Source organism: Talpa europaea, assembly GCF_964194135.1.
Source record: "Talpa europaea genome assembly, chromosome: 2".
Classification (NCBI taxonomy): Eukaryota; Metazoa; Chordata; class Mammalia; order Eulipotyphla; family Talpidae; genus Talpa; species Talpa europaea.
This window is the reverse complement of record NC_140068.1, coordinates 103,713,788-103,738,794: the sequence shown is the minus strand read 5'-3', so window position 1 is coordinate 103,738,794 and position 25,007 is coordinate 103,713,788. Positions and strand designations below refer to the sequence as shown.

The 25,007-nt window shown below is 47.4% G+C and overlaps 1 protein-coding gene across 1 annotated transcript; it reads left to right on the top strand.

Annotated features, from left to right (window-relative positions):
- LOC311188195 (butyrophilin subfamily 1 member A1-like) lies at window positions 1-24,999 on the top strand (the record flags this gene model as incomplete). The annotated part of the gene is made up of 12 exons (XM_084259349.1): window positions 1-364; window positions 3,088-3,369; window positions 3,489-3,575; window positions 3,721-3,747; window positions 4,740-4,766; window positions 8,972-8,998; window positions 9,378-9,526; window positions 9,692-9,919; window positions 22,133-22,277; window positions 22,370-22,396; window positions 24,831-24,857; window positions 24,920-24,999. The coding sequence occupies 12 exons, from the start codon at window positions 1-3 to the stop codon at window positions 24,997-24,999; spliced, it is 1,470 nt and encodes a 489-aa protein (XP_084115475.1).
- Window positions 25,000-25,007: the final 8 nt, after the last annotated feature.

Sequence of the window (25,007 nt, the reverse complement as noted above, 5' to 3'; positions counted from 1 at the left end):
ATGTCTGTGATCACAAAGAGGTTCCGTGTGTTTGGCCCCCGAGCACCCATTGTGGCAGAGCTGGGTGAGGACGCCACACTGCCCTGCTTTCTGGACCCAGTCATGAGTGCAGAGAACATGGAGTTGAGGTGGTTCCGGTCACATTTCTGGGAGTCAGTGTTCACCTATCAAGACGGACAGGAGCGACATGAGGAACTGATGGCCCAATATGCAGGGTGGACCTCGCTGGTGGGGGAATTCCTCAGCAAGGGGGAGGCTGCTGTGCTCATTCACAAGGTCCAGGCTGCTGACAACAGGCTGTACACCTGCTTCTTCAGCAACAGAGTTTTCCATGAGCAAGCTAGATTGGAGCTGCAGGTGGCAGGTGGGTGACATGTTAAATATCTCAGAGTCCTAGAGTGTTGGCATTGGGGAGAAAATAAGGGCAATGCAATTTAGTTTTTCATTTCATTTACGAGTAAGAAAAGGCTTATTCATTCATGTTTTATGAAATGTAAATATCCAGGGTACCTACTACATGTCTGGCCCTGTTTTAAACTCTTGGATACTAAAGCAAATCTAATAAAGTTCTTCACTCTGTAAGTTTATATTTGTGGTGGGAGAGAGAGCTATCGTAATCAATAACCAGAGCATAAATGACATTTGGAAGTGAGAAGTGATGAGGACAGAAGCCAAATGGAGCAGGGAGATGGATCAGCAATGTGGGGCTGGGCCTGAGGGGTGGTTACAGTAATAAATAGGAGCTCAGGCTGGAGCCATGGGAGCAAAGTCTCCAGGGAAGTGGGAATACAGATGAGTAGATATCTGATGTGTGGGTGTTCCTTTCTCCCCAGTTTATAGACAATTACTATGTATCATTTGTAACATGTAATCACTGATTTATATATACAGTGAATTGACTGCCACAATAGGTTAAATCACATCTGTCTGCTATTATAGGTTTAATAAAAAGAAAGAAAAAGAAGCAAAAAGGGGAAATTTTCCTCACTGTGAAAAAAAATTCTTTGGAGCTTTTCTTTTAGCAACTTCCGACACATCACACAGCAATGCTGGCTACAGTCATGTTGTACATTACAGGGAAGGGAATTTCTATGTGGCCGCACAGCCCGTGTGAATGACCTGGGGGGAGCATGTGTTTGGTGTGTGATCTGCTCACATGGAGTTCTCATGGCTGGTGGGGGAGAGTGAGGAGCAAAGTGTTGTGAGGTGACAATACTGTCATGAAAAGATGTTGTGAGTACATGGCGGAGAGGACAAGGGTAGCTGATGAATGCTCCCAAAGGTAATCATAAAAACCTCCATGTGATGTAGATATTTGAGCTGGGCCATCATTTTATCTAACAGGGTCTATAAAGCCCCTCAGACCAGATGCAGAAAGGATGATGGAGGCCACAGAGCCTGGTGATTGTGGACAACAGCAGTTAGATTCTTTAGTTTGGGGAGTTGGGATTTGAGGGCACAGGTGTAAAAGTGTGAGCACTGCAGAGAGAAGAGGCTGGGGAGGAGTCACAGATGAGGGGTCCTGGTGCACATGTTGTGGTGTTTGTATGTGGAGCTGTTGAAGATTTTCAGCACAACTGCACTTAGCATGATGACTCTGGCAGCAGTGGGGAGGACAAGGGTGGGGACAGTATCTGGAGTTGTGGATGCAGGTATGGGGTGGAGATGGAGTCTGGGTCACACAGTGGTGGTCGATGCACAGGAGGTGCCCTCAGTGAAATTTAGAAATAACCCAATTGAATGAGGAGAATTGAGTCACAGAATTGAAAGTAGAAGAAGGGATTACAGAGGCTTCCAAGGCCTTGTAAAGTCTGTGTGATATTTAATGTCTGGAACATTAATAATGTGTATCAGTTACCTGTCACCACAGTGCTGCTGTGTAACAAAGAACCCCAGAAAAAATCTCTCAATGGCCTGTAGTAATGGACTTGTATTCACATGGGCTGGTGGAGACTTCAGCTGGACTGGGATGGACTTGACTACTCTCCACTGGAGTTACTCCTACATTATTTGGTCACATGAAAATGTCACCAAGTGGACCTTGGCTGGGCTTGTTACATGAATGGTCCTGGGCACCTGGCTGAGGGAGGCAAGCATCAGGGGGAAAAGCTAGTGACAGGTCCTTCTCCACCTGAACTACAATGTCCTTCCATGGAGATGGGAGAGGGAAGACCATGGGGTCAGCACTTTAAATCTCTACTGAGTCACATGAGCTGATCTCTCATTAGACACATGAAGTGACATGACTGATCCCAGAGTCAGAGTGTGAGTAAAATGTCCATGGCAGAGTGTGAGCCTGATATGAAGAAGGATGAAGAATTAGGAATTTTTTTTTGTTAATTTACCTCAGATGAGATGACAGCATGAGTTCAGATGTAGAATTTTAGGTGTGAAGAGCATGTGAGGAATCCTGGCAGATGTAACCTACAGGGTTGGAGCTATCAGGGAGGGAGTTGAGGAGGTTAGTGTGATGATATCTGGAAGTGATGTGTGAGGAGACACAGGAGCTGAGGGAGAAGAAGCCCTGAGAGAGGGTGTGAGATAAGATGGGGCTTTAAGGACTAGACCCTGGGACTGTGCTGCCTTCAAGGAGCAGGTGCAGGGAGAAAAGTCAGGAAAGGGGCTCAGCAGGGGCCCAAGTTACAACAAGCCACCCTCAGAGGGAAGTGACCAGTCCAAGATGGAGGTGGTTTCAAGGTCATGTCAGGAGTGTCCTGATTGAAAGGACATTGAGAGGACCGTGGAGACTGGGGTTGACAAATGGGAGGCTTTTGTTGAATCACCCAGAACAGAATGGACCAGAAGGAGAAGCTGCACTATGGAGGCTGAGATGTTGGTGAGAAATGAGAAAATACAGCTGTTTATGGATTATAAGGTGTACTCTTCCAACAAGAAAAAAGTTCTACAGAGATTTGAACATGTTTATATAATTATAAAAACAATAGGTAGAAAGGTAGAGATGACATGCCAGGTCGTCATCTTGCTCCAGGGATCCCCAGATACCTCAGAGTGCACCTTGACAGCCTCCCCTGGAGGTGAGCACAGGAGGCCCTGCCCCACCTGGCTCTCAAGATATTTCCTCCACAGGTGTGGGTTCTGCCCCCCAAGTGCACATCACAAGGCCAGAGGAGGATGGGATACGCGTGGTGTGCACAGCCTCGGGTTGGTTCCCAGAGCCCCAGGTTCAGTGGAGACACCCCCGTGCGGAGCAGTTCCAGAACTTCTCCAAGGTCCACACCCAGGACACTGAGGGGCTGTTCAGCGTGGAGTCTGCTCTGGTGTTGAGAGACAGCTCTGCAGGAAGCGTGACCTGCTCCATCCTCAACCCTGTCCTGGGCCAGGAGAAGGCCATGGGCATTGTCATCCCAGGTCAGTGCTGCTCCCCCACTCCTCCTTGCTTCTTCAGTATCACATGGGGGACCAGCACCCCCAGGTGTGCTGGGCTGGGCTGTGTCCCGATGGCATCTCTGTGGGGTTTCTGTCAGCAGAGCCCTTCTTCCCCTGGGCCTCTCCCTGGAAGCCGGCTTTCCTGGTGAGCCTGCCCTTGCTGTTGCTCCTGCTCCTGGGGGCTGCCCGCTACACCCAGAGAGAACATTCCACACAGATACAGGATCTCTAGGAAGCTCTAGGTAAGCTCTGCTCTCCCTCCTGAACTCTCCATGCCCCCTTCATAGAGACATTCTGGTTCTTAGCTCACCTGTTCCCTGTGTTGTCTTTCAGACCAGAGGAAGGCAGCTTACCTGGCTGGTGAGTGATGCTCCAGGTGTTCTGGGTCCCTGTCCCCTGTGCTCAGGGGTCCCTCCCCTTGGCTATCTTAAGTACAGACATGTGGGCCCTTCCCTGGGGTGGAAGTGGGAGCTGGTAGGAGGCAGGACCCTGCTCCATGGGCTCTCCAGATCTGGGTGCTATTTCTCCCCATTCTTGGGATCCTGGTGGGTGGTGACCAATGGACTCTCCTGCATCCTGGTCTCATTCCAGCCCTGACTTTCCCACCATGGTGCTGGCTTTCTAGTCCTCAATGCATCTTGTTCTTGGTCAGCACCTGGAAGTAAAGCAGCTGCTCTGGGATTTGATAAGTAAATGGACTCTTGAAGTTTAGGAGTGTGACCTCCTCCTGCCCTTTCTCCCCAAACAACACCAGGAAAAGTCTGTTCTCTCTGCTCCTGAAGATGCTGATCAGTGGTGCTGGGAGAGGAAAGGGTGACCCTGCATGGGGAGGGAGTGGGGGGACTTTCCCTCTGCCAGAGAGTTTTTATCACTAGAAATACTGCATTGGAGGAAGATGGGCCATTTCTACTCTGGAGCTGGTGTGATGTCCATGTCGTCTTTTTATTTCATCTTCCTATTAATTTCCAAGCAGATACTGAATGTGATGATTATGGAATAATATGTACATTAAAAAATATCTTCCCATATACTGTTTTTGATCCTGTGTAGCAACACTGAGTAGCAGGTGAAGCAGAAGCTTTGAAGGCTGTGGGGCCCAGAGCTGCTCAGTGACTTGCCAAAGCCCCACAGCAGCAGCAGGCAGGGTTAGGTCAGTCTGTCCTGCAGGCTCCTGACCTGAGCCAGGGATTTCCCACCACCCCCGCTGTCTGCACAGGGCAGGAGGTCCTGACCTCTCAGCCTTTCCCCTCCACCCCTAGAGAGTCTCACCTGCAGAACAGGGGGAGCCCAGGGCTCTTGGATCACAAGAGCAGCTGGTTGTGCTGAGGTCTTACCTGTGTGTTTCCTTTCAGCCTGGAGGAAGGCCCAGCTGTATGCAGGTGAGTGGTCCTGAGGGTCCTGGGACCCCTCCCAGCTTCCCCTCTGCTCCTTCTCTATCAGGGACCCCCACATTAAGGACCTGGAGTCCCTGGTCTCCTCTCACTCTGGAGTCTTCATCTGAGAACAACAGGGCCCCCCTAGTGAGCACAGACCTGCCTCCACCTGTCCTGTCCTCCCTGCAGGTCATGTGGGGTCAGGACACCCTCTGACCCCTTGTCACCTGGTCCTTTCTTGTGGGTGAGGACAGTGGGGGTCAGTGTGAGGAGAGGCTACAGCAGGGACAAATGTGTGGTTCAGGATTTTGCTGATCTCTTGAAAATTCCAGACATTCTACTTCATGCTTCGGAGTCAGGTCGTGCTAAAGGGTCCTGTTTATGGATCCTTTGGATTTAAAATTCCAGTCCAATTTTGGATCTGGTATTTGTTTCCTGTTTCCTCTTGATTCTCTCTCTTCTCATGCATGCTCTGATCATGTCCAAGCTGGATTTTCCTTCTAATCCCTCGTGGGTGCTGAGGAATCAGTTGTTTAGGGCAGGTGTTCTGAGTCTGGGTCAGAGCTTCTGGGTGATTATGATTCTTGGGCAGAGGCCTGTGAAAGTTCTGAAATTACTGTAAAATCCAGTTTGTGTGTGTGTGTGTGTGTGTGTGTGTAGTTGTGTACTTTTTGTGTCTTTGTAACAAGATAAACAATGTATGATATTCAGAACCATCTTTTTTTTAAGGAGAATTCTGTCTGACAGTCTCATGGTTGCTATTATTTATTTTATTTATTTATTTTTTTTAAGAGGAAATTATGTAGACTGGAAAAGAACAAACCTAAAATGGTTATAACCCATTTTCGAAGAACAGGGGGGAAATTTGAAAGAAAAGTCTGGATGAAGAGAGAGGGGAAGGAAGGAGAGGGGTGTGTGGGAGAAGAGCCTTCTAGAGGTTTTGGGCACAGTCACCAGTTTGAATCTGTGCTGTGCAGACTCTGTGCAAGGCTTGGGAATGAAACACAGTGGGCCTTTTGAAGTACTTCAGATAAAGTTACACTTTAAAAACCATTACTGAGGCGACCATCTAATTGCATTGCCTCTCACATGAGCTCCCCCTGTAACCCCAGGGCAGGGTCTGCACAGAGTCCTGCAGGGAAGGTCAGAGACGCTGGTGAGGGGAGATCTGAGCCTCCTGAGCCTGAGTCACACGCCCTTTCCCTGCTCAGGGGTTTGTTTATGGTTCTGGACACAGACCCTGAGCCACAGAGAGGGGAACTGTGGGGGAGGGGCCTGGGACCAGGAGTTTGAGGACCCTCCTGAGAGTCTCCCTGGTTCCCCTGGGGCTCATTTCCACACAGTGAGGATCATAGAGTCGTCTTTACCATCATTCCAGCCTCTGCTGAGTTCATGTCTCGTGCATTTTAACATAAACTTTCCTTTGGCATGCAAAAACAATGATGTGTTTGAATGAAGCACCATTAATACATTAGAATTAATATTTTGACACTGATAGATTCACAGATGGATACATGTGTGATCTCCTATTATTTGTAAAATTTAAAAAAAAATTTAAATTTGATACAGTGCTTTTTTTAAAAAAAGGTTTATTTATTTATTTGTTTATACAAGCACTGGGTACAGTCAGAAGCATGAGAGGGTGAGAGAATTCACCAGAGCCAGAGCAGGGAGCAGAGCAGGCAGAAGGACCGAAGTACACTGCTGAGGGGAGCAGCGGCTGGCAGGAGAGGTCTGCGCACCATGTGAGACCCTTCCTGGCAGCCGAGGATCGAACCGGCGCTGCAGTGGCTGCGGGCAGCTTCGCAACCCAGCGCTCAACGTTGCACCACCTGGGAGGCCCTAACAAAATTTTTTACTTAACGTTTTGCTACAAAAATTAACTGACTAGAGCAGTCAGTGCACACACAACACTGGGCATGCTGTGTCTCACATTAAATGCCACCTTGATTTTCTCTTTTTGTTCCTGCTGCTCCTGTTCCTGTTCTCCTCCATGCCCTCTTTTTCATTGTTGTATGAAGAAGCATGGATAGAGCATTATACCGGGTGGTAACTAATGTCTCAGGAAAAACAAGTAAATTTAAAATCTCCTTTTTTTACAAAGAGGTCACATATATGCCACCCAGTCATTGCATGTGATCTTGTTTCTTACCAAGCTAAGATGGAATTGCCAGTTTCTCTGAGTGAGCTTGTGCAGGTGTGGCTGGTGTCACACATTTACACACCATGTGCACAAGAAGATGTTGTTCCTTATTCCTACAAATGTGGATCCTGGATTCTCCTCTCTCCCCCTCGCTCCTCACATGGTTGGGAAACTCATGCTCTTCCCTGATGGCATCTCAGTCTTGCTGTGTCTGACCTGAGTGTTGGGGAATGACCTGCTTCCTCCTTCCCAGGCAGGTGTGGGTGGGGATGACATGGCCTTGGGGCACTGGGGGAGAGGGACCTGTGCTCCCCTTTCAGTCATTTCAGGGGCTCCCCTGGGGCCATTGGTCTAAGAGTCTGTGTGGCACATGCTGACGTGGGCAGGGCTGGTCCTGTCTGTTCATTAGGGCTTGTGGGTGACCCTCCCCCTACAGCGGAGTTAGGTTATGGGTCTGTCTCTGGTCAGCAAATTGATGAATTTTCTGGTTACTTCCTCCTGTCCCATGTCCTTGAACTCCGTTCTTCACCCATCCTTCCTTCCCTGCCTGCTCTCCAGGCCCTTCTCTCACTCTGTCTTCCCCAGAACAAGTGATGCTTCTGGGTCCTCATCTCTCCATGAGTGTCCTGGGGTCCTGGTGCTCCCTCCAGACCCTCCACTGACAGGCTCTGCTCACCTGCTGAGCCCCCGACATGGGGCATCAGAGCTCCAGATGCTGCTGACACACATCACCACACCCTGAGCAGCGTCACCCACACAGTTTATCATCACTCACGCCTGCAGGGCAGACACCTGAGACCACATCCTGGGACTAACTCCAGGGTCTGGCAGCTCCTTCCTTCCAGGAGCCCCTTCCTCTCCCAGGATCTAGGGCCCCTGCATTGACTGGGGACCCCATCCTCTGTCTACACAGTCTGCCCTGCAGCCTCTTTATGGCCCTGCTGCCGTCACCTTGTGACTGTCTCTGAGCACAGGTGCGGTGTCCCGGCTGTTAAGGCTCATGTGATTGGTTCCCCCTGATGATCCACAGTAACATACCTTTTTCCAGGTGCCGTATCTGTCCCACCTGCAGGTTTCTCTTTCCTCTGTCAAGGAGACATGTTTACAGGGTCATGGGATGAGGACATGGACATTTTTGAAGTCATTATTCTGCTTATACAGAGAGGTTTTACTTTGAAGCTTCCATCTTTCTGGGCTCTTCTTGAAGGAAACAGTTGTGTCAATCCAATGTGTTTGTGTTCTTCTCTGTCTACAGGGTTGGTTTTGTTTCTACCACACATGAAAATGTGGAAAGTTGTTCACTAGTGTTGATCCTCTCAGTGTGTGTCCATGTCCCCTACTCTGCATGTCTCTCTCCTCCTTGAACCCTTTCCACCCCCTCCTGAGTGGGCAGGACCCTCTGCAGAGTGTCCTGAGTCTCCTCACTCATGTCACAGTCACCCCCACGTGCTGCTCAGTCATCTTTTTTCATTCTCTCTCACTGTCTGTCTCTCTCCCCTTGTTGGACAAACAGATTTATTCACAATCAGAGGGAAAAGCTCTGCCCACCAGCCCCCACATCACCAGGCCTCCAGAGACCTTTGCTGTCCCAGGAGGCAGGAGCATCAGGCCACATACAGGCCTGGGCTGGTTGTAGCTCTAAGCCCCAGGGCTCACAGAGAAGTGGCACAGCCAGGTCTGTTAGTTCTGCACAAGCACATGCAGTCCTGGGTGTTTCATCTCCATAGAACCTGCTCGAGAAAACCTAGTTTCCAGGATGGGGCTGTGGCTGGTGACTTTAAAAGTATAATTTGATGGTCGTGTCTGGGTAAAGACCTTTCTGTTCAGTTGGTGTCCAGCCTCTTACCTCTGAGTATTAAGCTTTAGGTCTTAAATCATGGGAGATTTGCAGCATAACAATTGTGTGTGTGTGTGTGCATGTGTATGAATCTAAAAGTTAAATGCATCAACTAATCTTTCCAAATATTTTCCCCTGTGAACTCTGTGTCACTGTCTTATAGAAAACTAGGTGTGGGCCCTGATGTGTCAACATCTAGAGTCCCTCACATGACATGTGTGTCTCTTGCAGATTGGCGGAAGGAGCAGTTCCGGGCCTGTGAGTCACTCTGTTCTCTCTGGGGCTGCTCAGCTTCTGGCCTTTCCTTCTGTTCTCTGTGTGGACACAGACTCTGCAACCTCCATGGGGGGTGGGGTGGGTGCAGCTGTGACATCACACAGCTAGGCTGGGGGCGACTGGTCATGGGTGCTGTAGGGGCTCCTTAATCCTTGGGGTCTGAGCAGGTCCCCAGGGTTCCTGTGACATATTTGACCCCCAATAATCTTGTGGCTCCTTCTTTTGCTTGGGGGCTGTGGACTGGGGTCACCAGGCTCTCATTTCAGGGCACATATCCCTCTCCCCATAAAGCTGAGTATCTGGGGTGGGGAGGTGTGTGCCCTTGTTATGTCAGGCTGGCTTATGTGTTCTCTCTCTGCAGGGACTGTCACTCTGGATCCAGCTTCCTGTAAACACAGCATTGTCCTCTCTCATGATAAAAAGAGTCTGACCCAGCAACACAATGGACTAATAGACAGTGTTTTGGGTCTTGAGGGCATCACATCAGGGCGCTGCTACTGGAAAGTCAAGGTCAGGAATGCAGACAGAACTGAGTGGGCACTGGGGGTCTGGAGGGAAGATGAGAAAACTAGATATGGTACTGTGTCTCCACTGAAAGGGAAATGGGCGATTGGCCGGTGCAGTAACATTTTCCAAGCCTTTACTGACCTTCATACTCCGCTATTCCTTAGGCAGTTTCCCCACTGGGTAGGGGTTTTCCTGGACTATGATCACGGGGACATCTCCTTCTATGACATGACTGATGGCTCCCACATCTTCTCCTTCCCTCCTGAGTCCTTCTCTGGGACCCTCTTTCCGTACTTCAGATGTATCTCAGGAGATGTGTCCATGACCCTCTGCCCCCTGGAGGCTGGGCCCCAGAAGCCCTCTGGGCCCATGGACAATCCTTCTCTGGAGGAGCTTGTGAGTCCCCGAAGGGAGGGGATCCCCTCAGGCTCTGGTGTGGATGGGGCTCCCCCAGGGCCTGAAGCCCCCTTCCTCCACTGCACCCCCTGAGACTGTGTCCCCATGAGGCTCCTGCCTGCCCAGCCCTGCCCTGGGCTCTTCTTGGGGCTGCAGTTCCCTGTGGACAAATCTGTGAGTTAGTCCCAGATGCTGGAGTCTCGTCCTCCTGCTCTGGGTGCAGATTCCTGGGCCGTGCCTGAGAGAACAGTCAGGTCAGGCCTTGTGCTGAGACATAATTTTGAACCCATTTGGGGCAGGATGAACTTTACCATGGGAAATCATTTATCATTTGATAAAGGAAATATTTATTAGAGATTTTATGCTGCTAGCACAAGAAAGGGGATGAGCTCTGAATGATTCTCCTAAATGAATTGGTGTTTACTTTATCCAACTTGACTTTGTGTGGAGGAAACTAGAGCCTGATGGAGGGTCCCCAGGTCTGTTTATTGGGGTCTGGACTATCTGACCAGGTACTTATGCCTCTAAAATATTTGGGGAAATGGCAAACAATGGACTTTTAGAGGAGCCTAATATTCTGTTATCTGCTTCCTACTCTGGAATGGATGAAATACACTTATTTTTTCAAACCTGATGAATTTCTATGACCAGTGATAAACTTGTGGTGTGTTAACTTGGTGAACTCAGGAGAAGGATCTGGTTCCTCTTTTGTTTCAGCACCATTTGGACTGGAGTGAACAGCTCCCTGAATTAAGATGTGAATGAAGAGGAGACTCTCAGATTTGGGGTGACTTGGGGAAATGTGACCTGAGCTCCAGAGGCCCCTGTGCTGACTCGGTCCTTCCATGTCCTGAGACAAAGGGTCTCGGGAACCACAGCTGCCAGAGGAAGCACCAGACCTGCAGGGAGGAAGGTGTGATCCCTCCCCCAGGGGACACTGACATGGTTCTGGTGCCAGGAGAAGACAGAGAAGGAAGAGTGGGGGAGATGTCGGACATCATGATGGTGTGTGACTGTGAAGAGACTATAATAGTTCTAACAATTTCTCTTGTTGTGTGTTAATTTGTATTTTTTTCACATTTTATTTAAATTTTATTTTTATATTCCCCATACAACTGCAACCCCCTTATTTTGACCCCAAGCCCTCCTTTCCCCACCCCCCACCCCCCATAGAGTGTCTCTGGTTCATAGTTTTTTGTTGATTTTGATTTTCGCTTTCTTATAGTTATTCATTTTCCTGGTCCCTTATTTAAGTTTTCTAGATTCCTGCTATGAGTGGATCAAGAAGATGTTAATTTGTATTTATTACCCATTGTCTTCATTTGTCATCTTCCCTTGTGCTTTTAGACAAGTTGATGTACTTTTTGTGTATAATATAGTTTTGGGTAACAGAATAGATAAAGGTATTGTGAGCAAATTTGAGAAATGCCTAAATGGCTTGTTAAAAATAAAAATTGGGGCTGTCTGCCTCCTCATTTTGGGGGAAGGGTGAGCACTTGTTGTAGGGTAAATGGTTTTCAGGCTTTTCTGCCCTCCCACCATTAGGATGACCCTGCCTGATGGGGAATTTGCTCTTGTTACATTGTTGCAAGCTGACTTATTTACTTCTGTGGGTGGTGGGAGGAGTATAGAGATAGTAACAGAGAGAAGCAGAAGCAGGAGATAAGCAAGAGAAGCAGGAGAGAGGCAGGAGAGAGAAGGAGAGTAAAGAAAGCTAGAGGAGAGAGAGAAGCCAGAGTGAAGGCTTGCTGGGGGCTTGGAGGCCTGTGGGCTTCTTGGCCCCCTGGCACCCCAGGGTGCTGTGTACGTGGTTGCTCCAATGCATGTAAAGCTCAATAAAAGCCTGAGAAAGCCACTGAGGGCTCCAGGACTCTCCTTTACCCATCTACCAGATCAAAAAACCTGTTCAGTGGCCATCCTGCCCCTACACTTCTTCACTTGTAAAGGAAGCGTCTCTTGATATTTAAAGATAAGCAGTCTATACATTGTGAGTATGGGGCTGAGGAGTTGAATGTATGGACTCTCCTATCACCCATTTACTGCCGTGGCTGTGAGAACAGTCAGGTCAGGCCTGCTGAGGCCACAGATGGTAAAATTGACTGACTTGAACCTGTTCAGTGTAGAAAGAATGTTACCATGGGAGATCAAAAAATATTTCAAGGGGTTTTCCTACTGGTTGGACAAGGAAGGGAATGAGCAATGAATTTGTGTCCTGAATTAACTGGAGTTTATCCAACTTGAACTTGTGCTGAGGAATCCAGATGCTGAAGAATACCTTATGTTTATGATGTATTATTTGGGTAATAGATGAACAATTGAATTGTGACTGAATTTGAGAAATACGTAATATAAACAACAAAGATTGGCGCTGTTTTGGAGACATGTAAAGGGAGCTTTCTCTTGATAGTTAAAAACATGCAATTGTGGGCCTCCCCGGTGGCGCAGCGGTTGAGCGCTGGGTTGCGAAGCTGCCCGCGGCCTCTGAGGTGCCGGTTCAATCCCCGGCTGCTCCCCGGCCACTGGAGGAGGGTCCCACATGGCGCGCAGACCCCTCCTGCCGCCCGCTGCTCCCCTCAGCAGTGTACTTCGGTCCTTCTGCCTGCTCTGCTCCCCGCTCTGGCTCTGGTGAATTCTCTCACCCTCCTGCGCTTCTGACTGTACCCAGTGCATGTATAAACAAAACAAACAAACAAACAAATAAATAAATAAAACATGCCTCTATTAAAAAAAAAAAACATGCAATTGTGGTATTTTTTTAAAGATTTATTTATTTATTTATTTATTTTTAATTTTTTTAAAATATATTTATTTATACAAGCACTGGGTACAGTCAGAAGCACGGGAGGGTGAGAGAATTCACCAGAGCCAGAGAGGGGAACAGACAGGCAGACTGACGAAGTACACTGCTGAGGGGAGCAGCGGGTGGCAGGAGAGGTCTTCCATGCCATGTGGGACACTCACCCGGTGCCCAGGGATCAAACTGGCGCTGCAGAGGCTGCAGGCAACTTTGCAACCCAGTTCTCAACCACTGCGCCACCGGGGAGGCCGATTTATTTATTTATACAAGAACCAGGGTACAGGCCAGATGCATGGAAGGGTGAGAGAATTCACCAGAGATAGAGCAGGGAACAGAACAGGCAGACTGAAGAAGTACACTGCTGAGGGGAGCAGCAGGCACGACAGGAGAGCTCTGCTGCGCCATGTGGGACCCTCGCCCGGCTGGCGGGGGTGGAACCGGCACTGCAGAGGCTGCGGACAGATTCACAGCACTGTGCTCAACCTCCTGCGCCATCCGGGGAGGCCCAAAAACATGCAATTGTGTTGTGTGGGTGTTCAGATGAGTGTGACTTGTGTGTGTGGAGCTTAGTAGTCACAGGTGTGGACTCTCCCATCACCATTTATCACTTCCTGGCCCACATCCCCCCACATTCCCCCCTGTGTGACCTGGAGCTGGAACCCAGGAGCATGTTCCTTTGCCCCCTGCACAGTGTCAGGATGAGCCCTGGAGGGGCACCCCAGTCACAGCCGAGGACACATGTCTCTCCTGGTGGTCGTGCTGCTTTTCTTCTGGATCCTAAGATGGGATGTTTGTCGTTTTTAAGATTTACCCTCAGCTACTATCCATGGACTTTTTCCTTCTATTGATCTGAAAAGATACTAAAACCTGATAAGTAAGCTTTGTGTTAAGTCTTTGGATTAAATGGGACATTAGAGATTTTGTAATTGGATTCAAACATATAACTATTTAGAAAATGTACAAGGTTTGACTTGTGTTTTTACCATTATTAAGGATGTGTTTGGAGCCTCCCCGGTGGCGCAGCGGTTGAGTGCTGGGTTGCGAAGCTGCCCACAGTCTCTGCAGCGCTGGTTCGATCCCCGGCTGCTCCCTGGCCACCGGAGGAGGGTCCCACATGACGCGCAGACCTCTCCTGCCACCTGCTGCTCCCCTCAGCAGTGTACTTCGGTGCTTCTGCCTGCTCTGCTCTCCGCTCTGGCTCTGGTGAATTCTCTCACCCTCCCGTGCTTCTGACTGTACCCAGTGCTTGTATAAATAAATAAATGTTGACTGAAGAAAAAATTGAAAGTTGAACCAGTATCTCTTAAAAAAAAAAAGGATGTGTTTGCTGTGAAGTCACACGCTGTATGTAAAGCAAAAAAGATAATTCCAAAAACTATAATTTTTTTATCCATAGCTATTACCCCTTTGCTTTTTATTAGAATATTTTATTTTAAGTTGCTTTCATGCTGGATAACAAAGGATCTATTCTTCAAAATGCTCTTTGTAGCATGCTGCAATAATACCAGTACTGCCACTGATTAATTAAAAATATTAATTGTTTATATATTTGAGAGTCATGTTTATGATTTTATAAAAATTATACAAGATTAGTTATTTTAAGACAGCTTTTTATACAGAAAGCTTTGTATTGATTATAATAGAAAACTTTATGCTAGTAATTTTAAAGTTAATGCATTAAAAATCTCCCGCTTTTAACATAAAAACGAGAAACTGAAATACCAGTTCTCACACAGCTCAGCACCTTCTCCTGCAGACCTGAGGAGCAGCCTGAGGAGAGGAGGAGACACCAGGCCCCAGACAGGACGGGGCAGACCCTGGGTCTAGACTGAAGCTGCTCATCTGACACTCATGGTCCTTCTCACCTCAGGAGCTTGTCTGCCCTCAGCTGAGCCCCAGAGTTCACGTCCCCAGGGCTTGACAAGGGCTTGTCCCCTTGTCTCTGTGAGTTGTTCCCAGCCCCGTCTCCTTCATCTTCTCTCTCTCTCTTTCTCTCTTGGCTCAGGGGGAGTCATTTGAGGAGGTGAGATCTTCATCCAGAGGGAGAGGAGTCCCCTGCAAATGGGCAGGTCACAGGGGTTTGGGGGAGTCAGAGTGTATCCTCAGGATCCTCCTCCCAATACGGCTTCTGATTCCTTTCATGGGGACCCCAATCCTCTCACAGCTCTGTGGGGATCATTTCATCACTGTGATCTCAGGCAGAGCAGACATGGCTCCCTCAGCCCTGGGGGTGCTCCTGCCTGATCTCTCACTCCCACTGGGCCCATCTACTTTCTTCCCAATTTCTGCCCTTTCTTCCCTTCAGCTGTCCACATGTGACACGTGGATGTTTCAATGCCCCTGGAGTGATGCTGTCCTAATACTTTTTGATCAACATTATCTATGTTCCTAAAATCTTGATCGCAGGTGCCCCAGAGACATGAACCCTAAGTTTGGAAATAACTGGGAATCTGGCCTCTAACCTCAGAGCTCTGGGCAGCCAGAGGCCACCCTGCTCCCGGGGAGGAGCATGTTCCCTGCTAAGAGCAGCCCCAGGGCAGGAGGCCTCACCCTGCAGAGGGAGAGGAAGGAAGGCCCAGGACCAGGGGTGCTGGTCCCCTTGGGGAGGAACAATCTGTCTCAGTACTGGGGCCTCTCCTCTGCCCTCCTGCACTTTAGTCAAGGGGGTGGATATCACCTCAGAGGAGGAGGGGATGGGGGTGTGATGAAGGAGTCAGGAGACCACTTTGACCTAATGAGTGTGAACTAGAAATTTCTAGATCTGATTGGGTCTCCTGTGTGACCCCTGATGCAGGAGCAGCTCCAGGAGGGAGGAGCAGAGCTGACTGACAGGGAGCGTGAGGCTGCTTCTCCCCCACAGGAGCTGGTCTCTGGTGGCCAGGGGGTCAGAAGCCATGATGACAGCAGTGCAGAGGTAGGGGGCGGGAGGGGCAGAGGGACAGAGGGGAGCTGGAGGGTGAGGCCAGAGCCCTGGGGAAGAGTCTGGGGGTCACTGGGGAGATGTGTGGAAGGAGGGTATGGAGGCTGGTCCATCCAGTGAGGGCGCAGGTCCCCAGGCAGTTGCCCCTGGTTTCAGAATAATGGGGACAGAGAGCTCAGAGCCTTTGTTCTGAAAACCTTTGCTTGGTCGCTATTGGAATTTTTTCTGTTTTGTATTTCTTACATAAAGTTCTTTAAGACCCTCTGCCTCTTGATTGTGGATGTTAGTGTAAGATGAGCAAGACTGCAGCCATCTTTCCCAAGACCATTCTTTTTTTTTTTTTTAAGATTTATTTTATTTATTTATACAAGCACTGGGTACAGTCAGAAGTGCAGGAGGGTAAGAGAATTCACCAGAGCCAGAGTGGGGAACAGAACAGGCAGACTGACCAAGTACACTGCTGAGGGGAGCAGCGGGTGTGACAGGAGAGGTCTGCATGCCATGTGGGACCCTCGCTGGTGGCTGGGATCAAACTGGTGCTGCAGAGGCTGCGGGCAGCTTCGCAGCCCAGCACTCAACATTGTTGTTGCTAGTGTTTTTAATGTGAGCCATTCTCACTGGTGTAAGATGGTATCACATTGTAGTTGTGATTTGCATTTCCCTGATTACAAGTGATGTTGAGCATTTTTTCATCTGCATGTTGTCCATTTGCATATCCTCTTTGGAGAAGTTTCTTTTTAGCTCTCCTGCCCATTTTTTGACTGGATTATTTACTTTGTTTTTTTGAGTCTCATCAGCTCTTTGCAGATTTTTGTGATCAGTCCTTTATCATTAGTGTTGTATGCAAAAATTTTCTCCCAGTCGGTGGGGTTTCTCTTTGTTTTGGTTATTGTCTCTTTTGCTGTGCAGAAGATCTTTAATTTGATGTAGTCCCAGCTGTTTATTTTTGCCTTCTCTATTACTGCTTTGGGTGATGTGTCTGTAAAGCAAAAGAAGCAAAAGAGTAAGAATTTTCTGATAGTGAATAAAAAAACTCTTATATGTTACTCTCTTAATAACTTTCCTTCTGTCACACAGTGGTGTTATCTATGATGTTGTAAGTCACAGGAAATGAAATTTCTAAATAAAGGGAATAACCAGTGTGAATGTCCTGGGGTAAGTATGTGTTTGGTGTATTCTTGGCTCCCAGTGAGTCCTCATAACTGGGGGACAGAGTGAAGGAGGCAGGGTATTAAGAGGTGATAATACTGTTATGAAAAGGTGCTATGGGTACAGAGTACACAGTTGAGGGTGGTTGATTGATGCCACTGAAGGTTTGTTGGTAAAAAAACTCCATGGGATAAGATATTTGAGCTATGACTTCATTTTATCAAGCAAGGTTCTATAATGCCATTCAGACCAGAAGAAGGAAGGATGAGCAGGTCCACAGAGCCTGGTGATTGTGGTTAATAGCAGTTAAATACTTGGATTTGGAATTTTGGGCCTTGAGGGCACAGGTGGTAAAATCAATGAAGGAAACATAAAGAAAAGGGTTGCGAAGGGAGGCAGTTGGCTGTGTTATGTTGTTGGAATGTGTAGCTGTTGAAGATTTTTAGCAGAACAGTGCTTAGAATGGTGACTCTGGCAGTAGTGGGGAGAAGAAGGGAGTGGAGAAAGTCTGGAGGTGTGGAGTGCAGTCATGGGGTGTGGAGTGGACTATTTGGCTTTACCAAGTGCCAGAGGCTAGACCAGAGGGCAGCCATCATTGAGGTGTAGAAATAAGACCCAACTGAAGGAGTATAATTGGGACACAGTTTGAAGGGAGAAGCATAGATTGCAGAGGCTTCCTCTTTTGTTCTGTCTTTTTTGTTATATTAAGAACATGCCTATCAGTTACCTATTACCATAATACTGCTGTATAACAAGAACCATAGAAAAAAATCTCAGTGGCCCATAAAAATGGACTTGCATTTACTTTGGGTCTTTCAGGACTTTGCCAATAGAAACTTGGCTAATCTCTACTGGCTACCACGTGGATCTTGGCTGGGCTTGTTTACAAGAATGATGGACACAGAGTATTTGCTGAGGGAAGACATCTTCAGGGGGAAAGGCTGGTGGTGACAGGCCCTGCTCCATGAGCTCGTCCTGTAGCACCTGGACTACAATGTCTTCCATGGAGATGGTAGAGGGAAGACCCTTGGGGCCAGCACTTTAAACCTCTGCTGAGTCACATGAGCTGATTTCTCATTAGACACATGAAGTCACATGACTGAACCCAGAGTCAGAGTGTGAGGGATCTAAAATGTACATGGTGAGTGTGAGGTAGACATGAAGAAGGACGGAGAATTAGGAATATATAACTAATTTACCAAAGATGAGGCAAAATCTTGAGTTCATATATACAATAATTGGAGTGTGAAGGACATGTGAGGAATGCAGGTAGAAGTAACCAAGGGGATGGAGCTTAGTGGGAGGAGAGGTAGGGGAGGCTGTGAGTTGTTATTTGGAAATGGTGTATAAGAAATTGTGTAGAAACAGGAAGTGTAGTAGATTCCGTGGGAGAATGTTGAGATAAGTTGGGGCTTTATGTACTAAACCCTGGGACTGTGCTGCCTTCAAGGATCAAGTGGAGGTGAGAACAGGAAAAGGGCTCAGCAGGTGGTCAAGTTACAACAAACTATCCTCAAGATAGGGAGATCAAAGAAGATGGGTATGGTTTCAAGATGAACTTAGGAATGTCCTACACTGAGGGGACATTGAATGAGAAGGACCTTGGAGATTGGGGAACCAGACAGGAGACATGTTGCATAGCCCAGAACTGGTGAATGGAGCAGTAGGAGCTGCTGCACTGTGGTGGCTGAATGTAGGGCAGAAGTGAGAAAATACAGCTGTTTATACATTATAGAGTGCTCTCTTGTAACAAAAAAAAAACACATTCCACAAAGATTTAAATATGTTTATATAATTGTAAAAATAATAGGTAGAAAGGTAGAGGTTAACAATGGTGATAAGTGCCTCCCCGGTGGCGCAGCGGTCGAACGCTGGGCTGCGAAGCTGCCCTTGCCTCTGCAGCACCGGTTCTATCTCGGGCCGCCAGACGAGGGTCCCACATGGCGCGCAGACCTCTCCTACTGCCCACTGCTCCCCTCAGCAGTGTACTTCGTCAGTCTGCCTGTTCCCCACTCTGGCACTGGTGAATTCTCTCACCCTCCCGCGCTTCTGACTGTACCCAGTGCGTGTATAAATAAATAAAAAAATAAATAAATCTTTAAAAAAAAAAAAACAATGGTGATTAAACGTCTGTAAGATATGAGAAAAGGGGAGAAGATGGAAGGACAGTGGGGGTGGGGAGAGAGAGAGAATGAAAATGAATTATGATAACAACCCCTAAGAGGGAGGAGGAGAGGGGTGTAACAGGGTGGTCCCCAGGAAAGGGGGAGGTTCCCTGCCCCACCCAAGAGAGGGTGGAGCTGAGCAGGAAGAGAAGAAGCTGGAGAAGAGACTAAGTAAGGAAGCAAGATGGAGCCAGAAGGAGACCTGGAGGAGCCGCAAGGAGCCCAGAGACACGTGAAGAAAAATTGCGCTTGTCTTTTGGTCGTGGACTAGGTGACACAGATGTGGGTGAGACCAGTGGGGAGGTGACCATGGCAGCTTTTATCTTGATGTTGATTTTGCTCTTTTCCTTCCGAGCTTGTCTGGTGGTTTCTGGCCCTTTTCTGTGGGTCCCCACTGGAAAATGCTTTAGACTTGTGGCAGGCCTTGGGGCTTTGCTCTGGGCCAATCCCATTTGGATGGACTTTTACCCCCGAGGGGTCGGGTAAATTTGGGTGCTTGATTTAGAAACTAGACTCTTTGCCTTACCTGTATTGTTTCCTAGTTTTATTAAAGTTCCTTTTCATTAAAGTCTCCTCTGTTTTATGTTGATGCGGCGGATGGCAGAACCCATTTAGAATAGGCAGGTTTGCGGGGCTTGGGCTGCCCCTCTCCCTGTCCTATAACAGATTTGGCGACCAGGAAGATTTAGGACAGAGCCATCCGTGGTTAGTCAGCCCCATGGGGAAATTGGGCTTCCCTATGGCACTGGCTACCATAAGCGCAGATGTGATTTTTGGTTTCTCCAGTGTGTTTGTTTCATATGTCGATTTGCTGTAGAAAAACTGGCTTGGGTTTTGTGAAAATTCTGTGTGTTTGTGTGTAATTTGTTTGTAGTGACTTGCTAAAAGATTTTAATTTGTGGAAATTGTTCTGTGCCAGTTTTACTCAAAAGATTAGGCAGTACATTGGACCATGTGGCCAGATCAAAGATGGCGTCTGAGGCCACTTGGAGTGCTCCCCTCTCCCTGCCCTATAACAGGGGGACCTGTGGGATTTGAGCTCAGGAACAGTCACCCTTGGAGGGGAGATTCCCTTCCCCTGATCCAAAGGAGGGTGGGAAGACCAGTTTGGGTACACAAGAGTTTTGGGGTGATTAAAACAAGCAAAACCATATCGAGTCCACAAATCTTATAAATTCAGATATTTTCTTAATGGGAGCTGCGCTACTCATGTCGTCTGACAAAAGTCCAGGCATGGGGCAGATTTCTGAAAAATCAGGAATCTCGTTAGCTGACTCCAAGATTCTCCTCATTTGTTTATGGCTAGTTTCTACCATTGCTAAAAATATACATTTAAAAGTAAAACTGCAAATACTGATCAATTACTCAATAACCAATTTGATGGCAAATGACACTGCATAATACAATTATTACATTTTTTATAAAATTAGTCTTTCTCTGCCAAAAGGCAGTCAACATTTGGCCTTACATTAGCAAGTGAAAAAACTTCTGGGAACAAAAGGCTGTAAACATCCCTTGGCCAAGTCTTTAATATGGAGATGTGGTCCTTTGAGGCAAGAGCTAATTGGAGAAGGAAATTCCATTACTTTAAAGATAGCAGTTGGGTGGCAGAAGTGATCCATTCTCCAAGTGTAAGAAAATTCCTGATGAGCCAGGAGGCACCATAGCTGACTCCTGCTAAATTCTTCCTGTTTGTTTAGGGCTGATTCCCCTGGAGGTGACAATGGGTATGGTAGCTGTTAGAGTATGCATTCAAGAATAAGTCAACAGCAATTTTATGACTGGTAGAGCTAAAACAATATAGATAATAATTTCTAAATAAAAGCCTTCTGTTTTTTACTTTAATCAATTAGTTATATGTTGGTCTAAACTTTGTAGGTTAGTTAGAAAAAATTCCTTTGTCTCCCTTCCCCCAGGTAACTTCCTGCCCTTTGTTTCCCTCAGCCCATAGTTAATCATTCACCATGGCAAACTTAGAAATGTTAATTGTAGACACATATGCTTTTTGCTAGTGATAAAATAACTGTTAGATTGTTTAAAGTAAATAACTATTTTGAAAACATTTGTTTAGCAACTGTGCCTTCTTTAAGACAAAGAATAATAAATGTTACACCTCTGCCTCTGCCGGAAGGCAAACAGACCCTTGGCGGCTCCTGAAAAAGGACATGTGATAATTGTTATCTTCCTACCTTATGCTTGTGTACTCACGATTTGCTTAGTATAAATAAAGGGCTGCTGAGACCCTCAGCAGGATGATGTCAGCACCCTGATCAAGTGTCTGCGTCTCCACATTTTCTCTCCCCCTTCCCTTACTATTTTTCTGTACAATTGCCCGATGCCTTCCCATCCTTCAGGAACCCCTGACACCCAGACTGCTGCGGCTGGCTCGCAACATTTTTTGCTATCTAGAGGAAGTTCACTCATTTTGTCAACATTTTGTGTTGACAAAAATGTATGGCTGAATTTAATTTATGCAATGAAAATTTGGTAATATAAGCCTTTTCCACCTAGAGTGATCTGGAGTTTTATCCTTATGGCTTATGTGTTTAAGAGAGAGATGTGAAATTCCTTCTCTCTCCTGTGGGAATCATCTCTCCCTACAGGGTTGGAAGAGGAGCTGAGGCCCTTCTAGCCTATCATGCTCCTTCCTTCTGTTCTCTGTGTTGGGGTCTCCATCTTGCTCCCCCAGGGGTGATATCCCCCAAACCCCCCAAATGCACCTTGACAGTCTCCCCTGGAGGTGTGCACAGGAAGGCCCTGCCCCACCTGGCTCTCATCTTCCTTTCGCAGGTGTGAGCTCTGCCCTCAACTGTACATCACAGGGCCAGAGGGGGACGGGGTGCGTGTGGTGTGCACAGCCTAGGGCTGGTTCCCAGAGCCCCAGGTGCAGTGGAGACACCCCCGTGGGGAGCAGTTCCTGGAGTTCTCCAAGGTCCAGGCCCATGACAATGAGGAGGCCGCACTGGTGGTGTGAGACAGCTCTGCGGGGAGCGTGACCTGCTCCATCCTCAACCCAGTCCTGGGCCAGGAGAAGGCCATGGCTATTGTCATCCCAGGTCAGCACTGCTCCCAGCTACCAAACCCTGCAGGGTCAGAGGAAGACGCTGCCATCCCCAGGGGTTCTGGGCTCGGGTGTCCTGGGCTGTGTCCTGATGGGGTCTCTGTGGGGTCTCTGTCTGCAGAGCCCTTCTTCCCCCGGGGCCTCTCCCTGGAAGCTGGCTTTCCAGGTGGTGCTGACTTTGCTGATTCAGCTCCTGCTCCTGGGGGCTGCCTGCTACACCCAGAGAGAACATTTTACACAGATGCAGGATCTCCAGGAAGATCTAGGTAAGCTCTGCTCTTCTTCCTGAACTCCCTGTGTCCCCTTTATTAGTGACATTCTAGTTCTTAGCTCCCCTGTTTCCTGTGTTGCCTTTCAGACCAGAAGAAGGCAGGTTACCTGGCTGGTGAGTGATGCCCTAGGTGTCCTGGATCCCTGCCCCTGTGCTCAGGGGTCCCTCCCCTTGTCTATTCAATCACACATTGAACTGGGCTGTTGTTTACCCCCAGTTCTAGGATCATGGGATGTGGTGACCCCTGGAGTCTCCTGTGTCCTGATGTCATTCATTCCCTGATCTTCCTACCATGGTGCTGGCTTTCTGGCCTTCAGGGCATCTTGTTCTTGGTCAGCACCTGGAAACCACAGTCAACTGCTCTGAGGTTTTATAAATCAATGGGTTCTTTACGCTAAGGAGAGTGACCTCCCCCCTGTTCTTACTCCCCAAAATCCACCAAAGAAGATTCTGTTCTTTCTGCTCCTGAAGATGCTGATCTGTCGTGATGGGAGAGGACGGGGTGATCCTGCAGGGGAAGGGGTGGGGGAACTTTCCATCTCCCAGAGAGTGTTTATTTCTAGAAATATTTCACCTGTGAAAGATGGGTTACTTTTACCCTGGAGCTGGTCTGATGTACATATGTTCTTATTTCAGTTTGATGTTAATATCTCATATATATTTGCAAGGAAATAATTATGGTTTAATGTATGTATTAAAACGACATCCTCCTTTAAACTTTTTATGGTCATGTAGGAACACTGAGTAGTGCATGAAACAGGACTTTTTAAAAATTTATTTATTTTTATATTCCCCATACAATTGCACTCCTCTTATTTCCCCCCTTATATGACCCCAATCTTTCCTTTTCCTGCCCCCCCCATAGTGTGTCTCTCCTTTATAGTTGTTGTTTGTTGATTTTGATTTTTTTTCTTATAGTTATTCTTTTTTCTGGTCCCTTATTTAGGTTTTCTAGATTCCTGCTATGAGTGAGGCCATCCGGTATTTTTTTCTTTCTGGCTTATTTTGCTGAGCACGATCCCTTCCAGCTCCATCCATGTTGCTGAAAAGTGCATGTGTTTATCTTTTTTTAGTGCTGAGTAATATTCCATGGCATATATGTACCACATCTTCTTGATGCAGTCATCTATTTTTGGGCATTTGGGTTGTTTCCAAAGCTTAGCTATTGTAAATCGTGCTGCTATAAATATAAGGGTGCAGGTGTTCTTTGGAATTGATGTTTCTGTGTCCTTTGGGTAAATACCTAGGAGTGGAATTGCTGGATCCTATGGAAGCTCTATGTTTAGTAGGTCCAGAAATCTCCACAAAGCTCTCCATAGTGGTTGGACCAGTTTGCACTCCCACCAGCAGTGCAGGAGAGTTCCTTTTCCTCCACAACCTCACCAACATTTGTTGTTGCTAGTTTTTTTTAATATGTGCCATTCTCACTGGTGTAAGATGGTATCTCATTGTAGTTTTGATTTGCATTTCCTTGATTACAAGTGATGTTGAACATTTTTTCATATGCCTGCTGGCCATTTACATATCCTCTTTGGAGAAGTTTCTTTTTAGCTCTTCTGCACATTATTTGACTGGATTATTTTCTTTGTTTTTGTTGAGTCTCATCAACTCTTTGTACAACACCCATTTATGATAAAGGCCCTTGAAATTCTCGGGATACAAGGAACATACCTCAACATCATAAAGGCACATATGACAAGCCCATAACTAATATAATTCTCAATGGTGAAAAGCTGAAAGCATTCCCATTAAGATCTGGAACAAGACAAGGATGTCCACTCTCACCACTGTTTTTCAATATAATACTGGAAGTCCTAGCCAGAGCAATAAGACAAGAGAAAGACATACAAGGAATCCAAATAGGCAAGGAAGAAGTCAAACTATCACTATTTGCAGATAATATGATGTATACATAGAGAACCCCAAAACTAATTAAATTAGTTTTTTAAAAATAATTAATCAATCAGTTTAGTAAAGTATCAAGATACAAAGTCAACACACAAAAATCAGTAGCCTTCTTATACACAAACAATAAATCTGAAGAAGAAGAAATCAAGAAAACCATTCCTTTTATTATTGAAACAAAAAAAAAAATGAAATGCTTGGGAATAAACCTAACAAAAGAGGTAAAGGATCTATACAAAGAAAACTATAAAACACTGTTGAAAGAAATAGAAGAAGACACAAAGAAATGGAAGACATCCCCTGCTCATGGATCAGAAGAATTAACATTATCAAAATGGCCATCCTACCAAAAGCAATGAAACAGGACTTTTGAAGGCTGTGAGATCCAGAGCCACTCAGTGACTTTCCCAAAGCCCCACATTGGCAGCAGGCAGGGCTGGGTCAGTCTGTCCTGCAGGCTCCTGACCTGAGCCAGGGATTTCCCACCACCCGCTGCTGTCTGCACAGGGCAGGAGGTCATGACCTCTCAGCCTCTCCCTCCACCCCCCAGAAAGTCTCACCTGCAGAACAGAGGGACCACAGGGCCCTTGGATCACATGAGCTGGTGGTTGTGCTGAGTTCTCACCTGTGTGTTCCCTTTCAGCCTGGAGGAAGTCCCAGCTGTACACAGGTGAGTGGTCCTGAGACTCCTGGGACGCCCTCCCAGGCTTCCCTCTGCCCCTTCTCTATCAGGGACCCCCACCAGGAAGGGCTGGCATCCCTGGTCTCCTCTCACTCTGCAGCCTCCACCAGAGAACTACACCTCAGAGTGAGGCTCCTG